Consider the following 12,765-nt stretch of genomic DNA (forward strand, 5'->3'; position numbering starts at 1 on the left):
CTAAAAGAAGAAATTCATCATCACAACAATACAAAGTCTACTGGTCTCTTTTACATACAATTTTGAATTACTGTCTTGTGATAGCAGTCTTTTAAGGATGAACAAGCTCTGAAGATACCCAGAAACACAATTTTCTTGCAAACTTTAGTTTCAAATGTATTTCCCTTTGGCTCAACATTTTGACATTATATTGAGCTAAGCATTTTTTTTCCATCAGCAAAACAGACTTTTTCCATGGATTTTAATATCAATCACCTCCACGTTCAGAGAATCACAGAACGGTTTGGGTTGGAAGGCACCTTAAAGATCATCTAGTTCCAACCCCCCCTGCCATGGGCAGGGACACCTTCCACTAGACCAGGTTGGTCCAAACCCCATCCAACCTGGCCTTGAACACTGCCAGGGATGGGGCATCCACAGCTTCTCTGGACAACCTGTTCCAGTGCCTCAACAGCCTCATTCTGACAGAAACACACAAATGAGAGTACGTACAATAAATATTTAAATTGCCTTTATTGACTTAAGCTCACAATGATTCTGAAAGAATTGCATTTTATTTGCTTAAAAATACCTGATATATTCACAAACAGAATCATTGCCTAAATTTATAATCATAACAAAATTATAAGAAAAGTAGTAGAAAATAAACAGTACTGAAAGACTGGTATTTGGATAAAACACCCAGACTATCACACTAGGCAAACAAATGTACCAATGACAAAAATCTTCAGACAGCGACTGTCATAAAAAGCCACAAGCTTTAAAATGTATCTGTCCCTGAAGAATCTGAATCGCCATGTATACTACTTATACTCTGTTCTTGGTCATCTGTGTTCATGGAAGGCAGCTTCACTGACACCTTTGCCGCAGAAACATGTGAATTTAAATGTGGGGCAGCATCCTCTCCTAAAAAAAAAATAAAAAAAGCAGAACAAAACACATTATTTGCTGTCTATGACAAACAACTAAACTGTACTGAAGTAATCTCCATATTGCATCACTCCATGGAAATACAAAGACACAGACATCCTTACTGTCGACAGCTTTGAGGCATTTGAAAGAGTGCTGTTTTAGCCATCACAGTTCTCTTTATCAGGTAACAAAGGGATTAATTTATTTGTATATACAGACTGGGTTGTATATACAGATACACGCACACGTACATATATAAACTTCAAATAGATATACTGGCGTTTTCCACATAAATGAAATGAGATTCGTAGATACTAACGGTATTTCTAAATTCCATCTATATGTGTATGTCTGCTTGCATCAAACCCTTAGAAAACATTCAGATTGTTCAAGGCCACATATCCATGTACAATCATAAAAATCAAAGCAATACAAGTTGAAGCTATTGGCTACAGGTCCTATGGAGAAAAACACCCTATCAGTGCTTCAGCTGTCCAAAACACAAGCGAGAAGTTGTTTTAGCTCTTCCCTATCTCCAACCCATTTCCCTAACTCATTAAGGGTCCTTCTTGCTACTCCTTTGTGGTTTATCTCCCTTCTTTCATCCTCTAACAGACTCCAGAGAAAATGTACACAGCCTCCCCCTTGGAGATGTGGCTTGCAGGACCTTACAAGCCACGTTCATCTTCCAGCAAGCCTGAGATGGCTCCTTGCCACTTCCCAGTCTTGCGATCTGACCCTGAAAAATGTGGCAGAGGGACAAGCCCCCGCACAGCCCCAGCCAGCGCCGTGCCAGCAGCCCCTGCAAGGAAGAGAGACGCGTCGTGCAGAGCTTCCAGCAGCACTGGCTGCTGAGCAGCTGTGAAAGATCACTGCAGTGCTGAAAAGTTCTCCCGTCTGGGAACCACGGGAGGGGTAGAAAACAACCTGCAGCCAGACAGCAGAGATGGGAAGGGAAAGGGGTCACAGGCCAAAGTTACTATATTTAGCCAGAGGAAAGAGACAAGATGAATCAATACAGGGAGCAGCGGGAGCAAGACAGGAATCAGGCTACAGACACGGAGTGAAGGAGAACAGGAGAAATGGCACTGGATGAATGGTACAACATTCACAAAACTACAGAAAGAGCATTTTGAGATTTCAGTTGCCCTTGGGACATTTATTTTAAGTGCAGCAGCTACAAGCGAAACAAACATATATAAATCTGTGTACAACAGCAAAGGCTCTCTTGGAGTTTGTTCTTATTCCAATAAGCTATAACAATTCTCCCTTCCTCTGTGATAGACTAGGTAATTAAACCACTATTTTCCCAATAAACCCAAGAAGTTAGGCTTTCTTTCACCCCAGTTAATTATCTACTATGTCACTGTAGTAGTAATCTGCTTTCATCTGACTTGTAGCTAAGCATGCTTCAAAAGGCTAATTAAAACAACAAAACCCCACTGCTAAAATAAAATTTCATCCGGTGTTTTTCATGCTCGAACAGCAGCCAAGAGCCTAGGATGTCAAACACGAACGAGGCCAAAGACAGTAAAGCCAGTACATGGAGCGACCTGTGCCAGCCAAGCCTCCTGCCCCCCGGGAAGGCAGGGATCTGGAGAGGTAGCAAGAGCACAAGAGCATTTTTTTGTGCCCCCAGGGAATCAACACGTCACCTGCTTGCCACAGCTGCTCCCGCACTTTGTCCATAGTTTCACTAGACTATCCTCGGTAGCTGGACAGCTTTCATCACCCCCAGCCCAAACTCCTCTACAAAGCACAGCTGCCAACGTTTGGGTTGGCGTGGACCTGAGCAAACCTAACACACGAGCAGTAAGAAGACATGAGAAATCCTACGTCTTCTGAACATGATTTGAAAGCACATTTATGGTAACCCCACAAAGGTGTGCGAGCAGTATATGTGTTTTGTTTTTCCAGAAGTACTTCCATAAGCTTAGTCTGTAGCCATGTTTGCGTGATAAAAATAGGTTATTCAGAAGGGGAACTGAAGAAATGCAAAGTGTTTATTTGGTTAGACATGAAGCTGACACACAGTAAAGACATGAATGTGTAATGCCTGAGGAAACTTTGTAAGTCATCCTAGACGCTAAAGCAACTCTCCAACACTATATGTAGTTTGATGCTTTCAAAGCTTGACTTTGTTAATAATTTCCACAGTCATGTCACATTCCATGATGTCATTGTTTCAACAGCTGTTTTCAGGTTTGTTAAAAAAAAAAAAAAAAAAAAAAAAGAAAAAAAATAGAGGGAAAAAAAAGAATATTCCCTTATCCCAAGGCTTTATAGCAACTTCCCAAGTATGTGATTCTGGGGTGCTGAAAGTAAGTATCATATTAGTCTACATTCTTCCTAACACATACTCTAATATATTTTACAGACATACTATAGTTCAATTTTATGATAGATATAAAATACTAGAAGGACAGAAAAATTAAAAGAGTAATTCCATCTACTTGCTCAACAGAAAAGTTACCAGGTCCCGAGTTATCTAAATAGCCTTAAAAATAAGCTTATAAATACCCAAAGTAAACATTTGCCTTTTTTAAAGACAGAAATCTGAAGTCTTTGACTTTGTTAGACACATGTAGAAAATACAGAATCTGGATTTTCAGCATTCTAACTGTAAAAAAAGTACAGACATCCTATTTCAGCTGCACGGGGGATTCTGCTCCATGACTGTAACTTTCCAGGATAGAAAGCTGCTAGTCCTGAAACTCTACGTTGGCCCAAAGATACAACTACTAAGTTGTTCTCACATGTGCTTTAACATTATCACCTCTTGCTTAATCTAACCTCGTGCATGCACAGTGCATAAAACATTCACATATACATCTAGAGATGGGTATGTGAATAAATACACAAAAAGAAGCACACAGGTTTAAATGTTTGTATTCCTGCTCACATAATGTTTTTAGGCATACGTATTTACTGATGGCAGGATCTGCCTTTTGCTGTACACCAGTGATAATGTTTGTATAGTCCCTGGCCAGCTCCTTGTTTAACAATGGGATATTCCATTTTATTTCACCCCCCATCAGAGAACAGCTCATAACCAATGCTAAGACGGTTTCCTCTTAAACATTGAGCTCTTCACCGCCACAAATATGCAAATTGCAATGGTGCTTATAATCTTCTGATATGCCATAAAAATGGAATGGAAAATTCCTCCATTTACAAAGCAGGGCAGGGCAGGGCAGGAAGGCAGGTAATCTTCACAGCTTTTTTCCCCTCTTTCGAGGCTCTGGAAGTACTCAGTACAATTTTGTAATCATGTGCTTAGATGTATTTATAAAAGTTTTCCTTGTTAAAATCCAATAACTGGAACATGTGACCTGAGGTGACCTCCAGTTCTCCAAATTCATTGTCACTGTCTAATAGAATACATTCATATAAACTGTGAAAACCGACACTCTTATTAAGTGTGTAAGGGTGCTTGACTGGTAGAAACTCAACAGTGACTGAAAACATCTTGGTGACCCACTGACGGAAAAGGTCAGATTTCAGATTAGAGATTTTTCCTGTTCTTGGCAATCTATAACAAATTCATGTACAGTACTAAATTTCCAGATCTTTGTTTAACAGAAACATAAAAATTAATGGTGTGTCAACCATCCGGTGACCTGTGAAGGGAGTTTTTCTCTAAGAGGTACCGTCACACAGAGAGTATGCTATATACAAGTGTATCGCGAATGTATGCCAAATGGAAAAGGAATTAAACACACTGAAGGGAGGTTTGGTTACTAATACCATATGGCAACAATAAGAACAAAGAAAAATGTTTAAATCTTTCTTTTTTAAATTTTTCTATTTGGCAAAATAAAAAGACTAAACAAGTCTGACTTTTAAGCCAAATAAAAACCACGTGCTTTAACTCCTTCAGGTCGGTGTACATACATTAAATAAAACTTCTATTTTTAATCTATCCGGATGTAAACCAGACCCATATCTTGTACGTGAAAAGAGCTATCTTCAAGACAATAAATAGGGAGGGGTTTGAAGGATCAGGACCCAGGTTATTGTTTCAGTATAAAACCAGAATCATAATTACTGTAATTACCTACATATTACTTCCTAAAATTTAAAAACAAACATCACCCCCCAGCAACCCTCCCCTCTACTCTCTAATTTAACAACTGAAGCAGCTAACTTCTAGAGCAAGAATAAACTTCCAAGCATATACAAAAACAACTCCAGTGCAGTGCTCTCATTCCTTTAATAGCACGGGTTGATATGAATGGCTTGTTTCTTCTTCTGCCAGATTCCAGCTGCTTCACTTTGTTTATTACTGACTTCAAAGTTTAAAACACTGTCCTGTCCCAACAAATAACTTCCTCCAGATGGCATTATCTCAAGTGTTCAGAGCACTAGGGATAGCACAGCACCTGCAGATCTGTAACTCAGCATCTTAAAATCTTCAGTGAAAGTTCCTTTTTTTTTCCCCCTGTGTCATTCCCCCATTTTGCTCTTTCCCTACAAAAAAAAAAGATTTACATCTAGGATATAGCTACAAAGACCATTAGCAGGGAAACAGAGTTGTCAATTCTGTCAAATTCTTTATAGTAATGACTGTAAAGTAGAAAACCTACAAGTCCAAAGGTAACAGAACCACTATCAGTAGAAACACTTTATCTGCCCCTCTTACCTCTAAGTAAAGATGTGAGATATGTATTTGTGCCAGTGGGTGTCCGCTCTGTGTCTCCATGGATGTCTGTATGGTATCAAAGAAAAAGTCACTCATTTTCGTATGTGGTTATACAGGCAAGTTACCAAATACAGCAACCCAAGAAGCAGCATTTTCAGCAAAATCAAAATTATTCCAGACTCGCTGGGCTAACATATACTGATAAGAAACATCCATATTTTGATGTAAGCAATTCTGAAGGCTACACTGAAAGGAGAAAATACACGGCAATGTCCGTCATGTTACTAATTATAATTATATATAGTGTTTCCAGTTCAGACTCATATCTAGCTATACTCAGCTATTAATTCAATGCTTCTGGAATTTGATGGCTTATACAAAGTGGGTACAGTAAGGAACGAGTCACATGGCCTCGAGATGGTAAAGAATACAACATTCTCAGGAATAATCAGGACCATCAACAGTTTCTCAAATAATCCAATTGTTTGGACAAAATTATTCTCCATTCATTAGAAATTATAGCTCCTCCACTTTTCTAACCTTGGCCACCTTGAATCCATCTGCATATTTATGTTACTGTGGAGAAGATGTCCTTTCTCAGCTCTGCCAGAAATGAAGCAAAAATGCTTAAGTGTGTGTGCTTTTTAGGGCATGGACTCTGTAAATGCTTTGCTAAGCATAGGGCTCCTGCCTGCAGGTCAGACCGCCCACCACTAGGATAGAAATACAAAAAGCAAGAACAAGATGCTCTGCAAATGCATGCAGTTCTGTTTTCGTAACTCAGAAAGAGACTGCTCCTAACTTAGCCGGTTTCATGACAAACAGAAAAGAATCTAGGCAAACTTAGGCCAAATTTCTAGGGCTGAGTTACATGAAAGGGATAGATTTACAATTAAAACACTTCAGTTGTTTTACAGAAATGGACTGACATCTGTAGGACCTGAGCCAAAAATGTCTGGATTTAAAAGCATGAGTCTACTGCTTGAGCTGAAAAAACACGGTTTCATTCTCAAAGGCTTCAGCCAACTCATAAACCTCCATAAGTGGGCCACAGACACCAGTGGAGACAGAAAACTATATAGTATGAGTTCAGTTCAAGTTTTGACCTAAACTTGGCAAATTCCACCTTCCCATGGTGTAATGTACTTACAGAAACTCTGCATACAAGCACACAGAAGATAAACATGCATACACACACACACTTTTCTTTTTGTTTGTTTGTTTAAACGCTAATGTATATCCTAGCTATAAATATTTCTGAAAGAAAATAAATTCAGATCCCGAGTCAGTAAAGGAGGGTGGGACGCAGGCTAAACAGCTAACAAATTTTCAAAGCAGAATATTTGAAAATTATTTTTCCTCCTCTCACATCTGAGTTCAAGGTTCAGTGTTTTTCCAAAACATGTTATATTCCCACCAATAGCAACACTAAACAGAACAAAAACTAGGAATACATAAAATAAACTAGAACCAGATTTTTCAAAATCCTAACACAGAGACCGGTAGGGAAGGGCAGACAGAAAGCAGCTCCAAAAACATCTAGGAATGAGATTGCAGAGTTTACTAAATAAATATTTCCTTTTGGTGCCTAAAATCTGCTCTGCTTTTTTAGGTCTGGCATATTTTGCTCTGTAGAATATCTCATTGCTTAACAAGTTCATTCCCTGGCCACAACTCTTGCTGTTGTTTCCCAGCAAATCACTTCCAAAAGATGTGTAATGATCTTTCCAAATAACTACAACAATAATTAATAATAAGAAGAAATATTAAAAGTCAGTTTGATTTTTTCTGTACAGATGCCTGTGATTTTTGGATGTGCAATTGGCTAGAAACAAGTAGTCTTTTCTTAACTTTTAAGCACTGCTGTTTCTTGACTGCAACCATTTTCTCGAGGCGAACCAAGATGAGGAGTCTGCGGTAAACGTTGAACCAGCAGCTTTTATTTCAAAATAAAAAAGGAGAAGGAGTTGGTTCATTACTGGTCCAGAGTCCTTGAAAAACACCAGGAAAATGTGTATCTTGTGCAAGGGCTGGGGGGATGAGTAATCTCTAAATCCACAAGAGACAACCTAGGTAAACAGCTGGTGGAATCAGGAGAATCTGACAAGTGATAATTAAAAACTGCATATCTAATTGTGTAATTAATATTTTATTTCTTCGGTAAAATTAAGTGTCACCTACATACTAATCTTTTTCTCATTTTCTGCAAGATCTAACAGGCAAGTGGACAGGAAGGTAATTTTAAAAGTATGCTTCTAAAATATATTCATCTCTGTTATTCACACCTTCATGTTTGGGGATCCGAGAGATATTTTAATGCCAGTATCTGAAGCAAAATAAAGAAGCTCAAAAAAACCCCAACAAACCAACTCAAATGATCCATAGTGGGAATTTACACTAAATTCTAAGATAAAGTTATGCAGACTTCCCTCAGGATGCAGAATCGTTCACTGCAATCCTAGCAGCAGGACTGGCTCCACAGAGACCTCATATCTTAACAATATTAATTGCAGCAATACTGCCTCCAGCTTATCTACATCATACCACAGTGCTAGACATAATAGCATTCATAGCCTACATGGGGAGTGGCAAGTAAAAAAAGTAAATTAAAAAAATCAAATCATCTTTTTAATTCTTAAAAGTTACATGGCCTGTTTTTATTTAAAAGTAATTTTAAAATAATTTACACAAATAATTAAAGTTGAACAAACAAATCCAGTGATGTTTCATCATGAGTAAGGGTTGCAGTGTGTTTGAAGATGAACATCTTTCCAGTTGACACTTAAAATGAAGATGGGCGTCCCAGTAAGGGGATCCCCTAAGCAAATGATGTTCTTTTATAAGTTAGCCTACTGGCCAGGATACATATTGAGTTACTCTGGAGTCCCATCCTACCTTCAGATAAATTTGGCCCACGCAGTTAAGTTACCAACAGTTGCCAAGATGCTGCTTTTACGTAGTGTTGGATGCGTGGTTGTCCGTATCACTTGGGATGCACATATGACAATCTCTACTTATCAGACACGTTCAGTATGTTGCAGGTCAAGACTGAGCATGTTATCTGCAGCAATGCTTGCACTGCATATGCTTACTAAGCATCGCACGTTATCCAGCCCTATTAACTCCTCAGCTACATGACTACTAAAAAATTTGTTAGGAATGTTAAGAGCACAACTTTCAGTGAATCGGTGTGCGAAGTCACAAGGTACTTTCTATCACTTAAGAGTGTGATGGGAGACCTTGATGAGCTCCCTCAAACAGACAAGAAGATTTTGTGGGCAAGGAGGTTACGTCCCCTCCAGCCATGGCAGCAATCTGCACCCAGATTTGAATGAAAGCTAGGATGGGCATCAGGAAGAAAACAGAAAACTTTCTGTACTGCACTAACTGAAGGGCAGTGCTGCAGGGCAGAATTTTCTCAATGCATGTCACTCTTCACATGTAATGGACTCACTAAACGCATTCTTATAATAAAAAATTAAATAAGATATATTCAGCTTGAAAAAACTGTTCAAACAAGTGTTTTTCTAGATGGCCACAAACAAAATAGCTGTGTTTCTCTGTTCTGAATACTTAAATACTCACATGACCCTATTTGTTTTGATGATTTTCACTTACAAAGTCATGGGATTCTCCATATGGAGACAGTTTGCTAAAACTCCTATTACTGCACTACCATTACAAAGATCTGGCATATTAAAACGCTTATACCTACAGCACAATTACTCGATTTTTGTAATTACGCCTTTTAAAAAGGAGATGATGAATATTTTTTTCCCAGAAAAAAACAAAACAAGACAGAACAAAACAGGCCCTACACAGTTAGCATTTTCCAGTGATGCGTTCTAATAAACACTGGGATGTCTCTATGCACATTTCTAGCACGTATACTGACAAACTTGTTAAAAAGACCTCCTTTCAAGCCATTTGTTTAACAGCAGAAGATGACCACTAAAGGTCTTACCATTTGTACATATCAATTAACTTTGAAAAACGTATCAGGAATAAGCAATTCTAGGAAGTTTAGAGAGGCAAGCAATTTTTCTATTAGCTCAGAAAAAATACTGTAGTAACCTACATAAGCAAGCATATGTTCAAATAAGGAAAACATTAAATGCCTTTACTGGAAGATCTGCTAGGAGACCACCATTATGCAAGTGTCCAGAGCCTATTCTGCCAACGACTGTCTAAGCCTTCTTGAAATGAGTACCTGGTGTGATGACAAGCAACATTGCCTCTACAATTTAATGCTCAGGACCAGGAACTTGGAAGGTCTGAGAGTAAATATATGTTTTTATCCTGTGCTATTTTAAAGTTTGTTAAAATCTAAAATGTTTAAACTTTGTGCAATAAAGATAAGCATTCCTCCTTGTAAAAAAAAAAATAAATACAATGCAAGAACCTTGGCCTGTTACATGGGAAAGAGTAAAACCAGAATTCCTTTGCAATACTTGGGTGAATCTGAGCTCTAAATCAGTAGAATAAATGAACTGCAGAAACATATTGCTCTACATCTATACTGCATATTCATCACACTACACCACCTTCTTAACTCTTTCTTGGGCCCATCACTACTGATTTTAATATGACGCACCCCTCCCTTTCTACTAACCACTATAAAAAGCGTGGAAAACACTGCAGACTGCTCCCAGCAACACTGTGCCTCTTAGAGATTTCACTACCGACCAGCAGTTCCCCAGCAGCAACAGTGAAACCAGCAACTGTTGTTAGCAACCCAGGAGCTGCACTGCACAAATCTTCGAGCAGCAGTCAAGCAGTGCCTTCTGAGACACTGAGCACACTCGTTTGCATTAGGGTCTCATTTGGGCAGATGTTCTTTACCTCTGAAGCTGCACACACACACACACACACACACACACACAGAGAAGTTGAAATTTTGAACGCTGGCTGCATTAACTGATGGTGACAACTCCTTCTGCTATCTACTGCCAAGTTATTTTAGAAAGCATTGCAGCTCTTTGACATTCACTTTTCCCAGTTCAAGCTGTTGGTGCCAAACCTGGCTTGCACTCAGTTCATCAATACCTTTCTTCATTGCTTTGGGCCACAAGCATGATTAATACAGCCTGTAAGCCGCCTGAACGAAAATCATTTATCAGTTGTCTGGGTTTAAATATTCTTGGCCAAAATACAGGGAAATCTGCACTGCCAAGGAGCGTGTACGAAAATCCAGTCGGCACGTGTGGGAGCAGCTTCCTTGCAGAGGTGTGGGCTACTGCGTGCTGATGGGACACGACTTGTGCAGGTGAACGGCACAGACGCCTGGGTCTGTTCACTGCTCTAGAGCACACGCTGCAATTCCTGAAGTTATATAGGGTTCACAGGAAGAGCAATTATGGAAAGCTCCTTAAGAAAGCAGCTTTTGCAAACCCCCCATATATCTGACAGTGACATAAACCCAATTATTTAGCACAATCCTAATCTGCCACAATGACACCCAGTGTCTACCAGTAGGAAAAGCACAAAGGCAAAAAGAAAAATCTTTCATGTGTCTCATGGGATTTAATGGCTCCCCAGTATTTTACTTGAAGCAAATTCATTCACATTATATGCACACACACATGCACTCCCAAGTTCAGGAACGCTTACTCTGCAAGTATTAGATAAATCAATCTGCTTTCTAGGAGTTTCTTGCACACGCTCACAGTAAGACCAGAAATCTTAAAAACATTATCCATTATTTTCTTTCTCTCCCTCTCTTAAATATCATGAAAGAATAGGCTCCAGAATGTACTTAAAATTCAAGGCACATACAAGTTGGGGAATATGTTTCCCCTCATCATTACTCTGTCATTGAGAGTTACACGGCCTACACAAGAGCAGAAGAGAACAAATGCTTAAAGATTATCTTTCTTTACACAAGACAACATTTGAATGTCACTGTTATTTGATGCTATGTTGGGGGCTTTTTTAAATCTTGGAGGGAGAGAACGCACGTGTTGCAAGGTCTCTCAGCACAGGACTGTCTCCTACCACGTAGGAAGCCTGGCAGAAAGGGGCCAGGATCATGCCTGGGGCCTCAGTCATTGTGCAGTGCAAACTGTGATATAGTTTTACTGCCCAGGTTACAGTTATCCAATCCTTCCCTATTCCTTCAGAGGAGAAATAAACAGGTTAATGCAGACTCATTGTCCATTGCTCTGTATTTTTAGATAGCTCCTTGGAAAGCGAGTAGCGCAGTAGCCAAGGTGTAGCATTATTCACACAACCTACCTTTATCACGCACAGAAAGTTTCCTGGAAGCGTATTCTAAATCTGATAAGAAAAATCCTCATTAAGAATCATTTGCTTGTTTAATTTTCACTTATTGAGCTTTAATGTACCATAAAAGTAAGTAATAACAACAGTGCCTTAAATAAATATTGCTTGTCTTGTACTCATTAATGTTTTAGAAGAACACAAAACTGCCTCTAGATACAGGAAGCTGCTGGAAAATAAAAACTAACCAATCATATAAACTCAAATGAGAGCTTTAAAGAATTTTTTGTTGAACACGGAGTTCAACAAAAATGTATTCTGTTCACTGTACACACGACACCAATGGGAATAAGAGCCAGTTCAAGTTCTAAGTTACCATTACTTGGGTAATAGTTTCAAGCTGCAAGGCACAGCTGTATGGGCCCAGCCAGACAGGCTATCACAGCAATGCTTTGATAGCATGGGGCCCTTAAGTGTCAGGATATAGAAAAGGCAGCAGTTGTTGGCTGTGAAAACAGTCTGATACAAACCAGATGGGGACTTACTTGATGGGCAACACAAAGGAAAACAATTGGCTCATTCAACAAAGTCAGGCCACTGCCCCAGAGAATTAACAGAAGACAATAACAGTCAACCAGAGTTGATGCAAACAAGAAACAGCCATGTGGTTACGGTTTAAGGAATTGTTTCTCCTCAGACTAAACATAAAGTTTTGATTTCTAATTCTTATATTCATTAATTTCAGTCTCGTTTACAAGCCCCCTCTTCCTCCAAAGTCTTCCGTATAATTCATTTATGTAGCACCAGCCTTCACACACCTACTTAAACAAGAAAAAAATTATATGACAAAGGCAGCTATATTAATCTAATGTTTCCTGAAGAATGCCAAGACCACAGACAACTTTCTGAACCATGTCAGAACAACATTGTAGATACACGGTACACAGCGTGTTATTAGACACATTTGCATGCATATGGCAGTATATTTACTG

General features: G+C 39.1%; 1 protein-coding gene across 11 annotated transcripts in view; it reads right to left on the reverse strand.

Moving 5' to 3' along the window:
• Positions 1-515: 515 nt before the first annotated feature.
• Positions 516-12,765, reverse strand: part of KIAA0586 (KIAA0586 ortholog) — a 74,169-nt gene continuing 61,919 nt past the window's right edge. For 8 of the 11 annotated variants that reach the window (XM_049828699.1, XM_049828702.1, XM_049828696.1 and 5 more), the window contains 2 exons: positions 5,555-5,620; positions 516-906 (listed from right to left, as the gene is read on the reverse strand). In XM_049828699.1, the coding sequence (XP_049684656.1) occupies positions 761-906; positions 5,555-5,620 (212 nt within the window). In that variant the 3' untranslated portion in view covers positions 516-760. Of the gene's footprint in view, positions 907-3,370; positions 5,383-5,554; positions 5,621-12,765 lie in introns of those variants that run through there. The other 3 variants (XM_049828697.1, XM_049828698.1, XM_049828700.1) reach the window with 2 other exon arrangements.

Source organism: Accipiter gentilis, chromosome 25, assembly GCF_929443795.1.
Source record: "Accipiter gentilis chromosome 25, bAccGen1.1, whole genome shotgun sequence".
Taxonomy (NCBI): Eukaryota; Metazoa; Chordata; class Aves; order Accipitriformes; family Accipitridae; genus Astur; species Astur gentilis.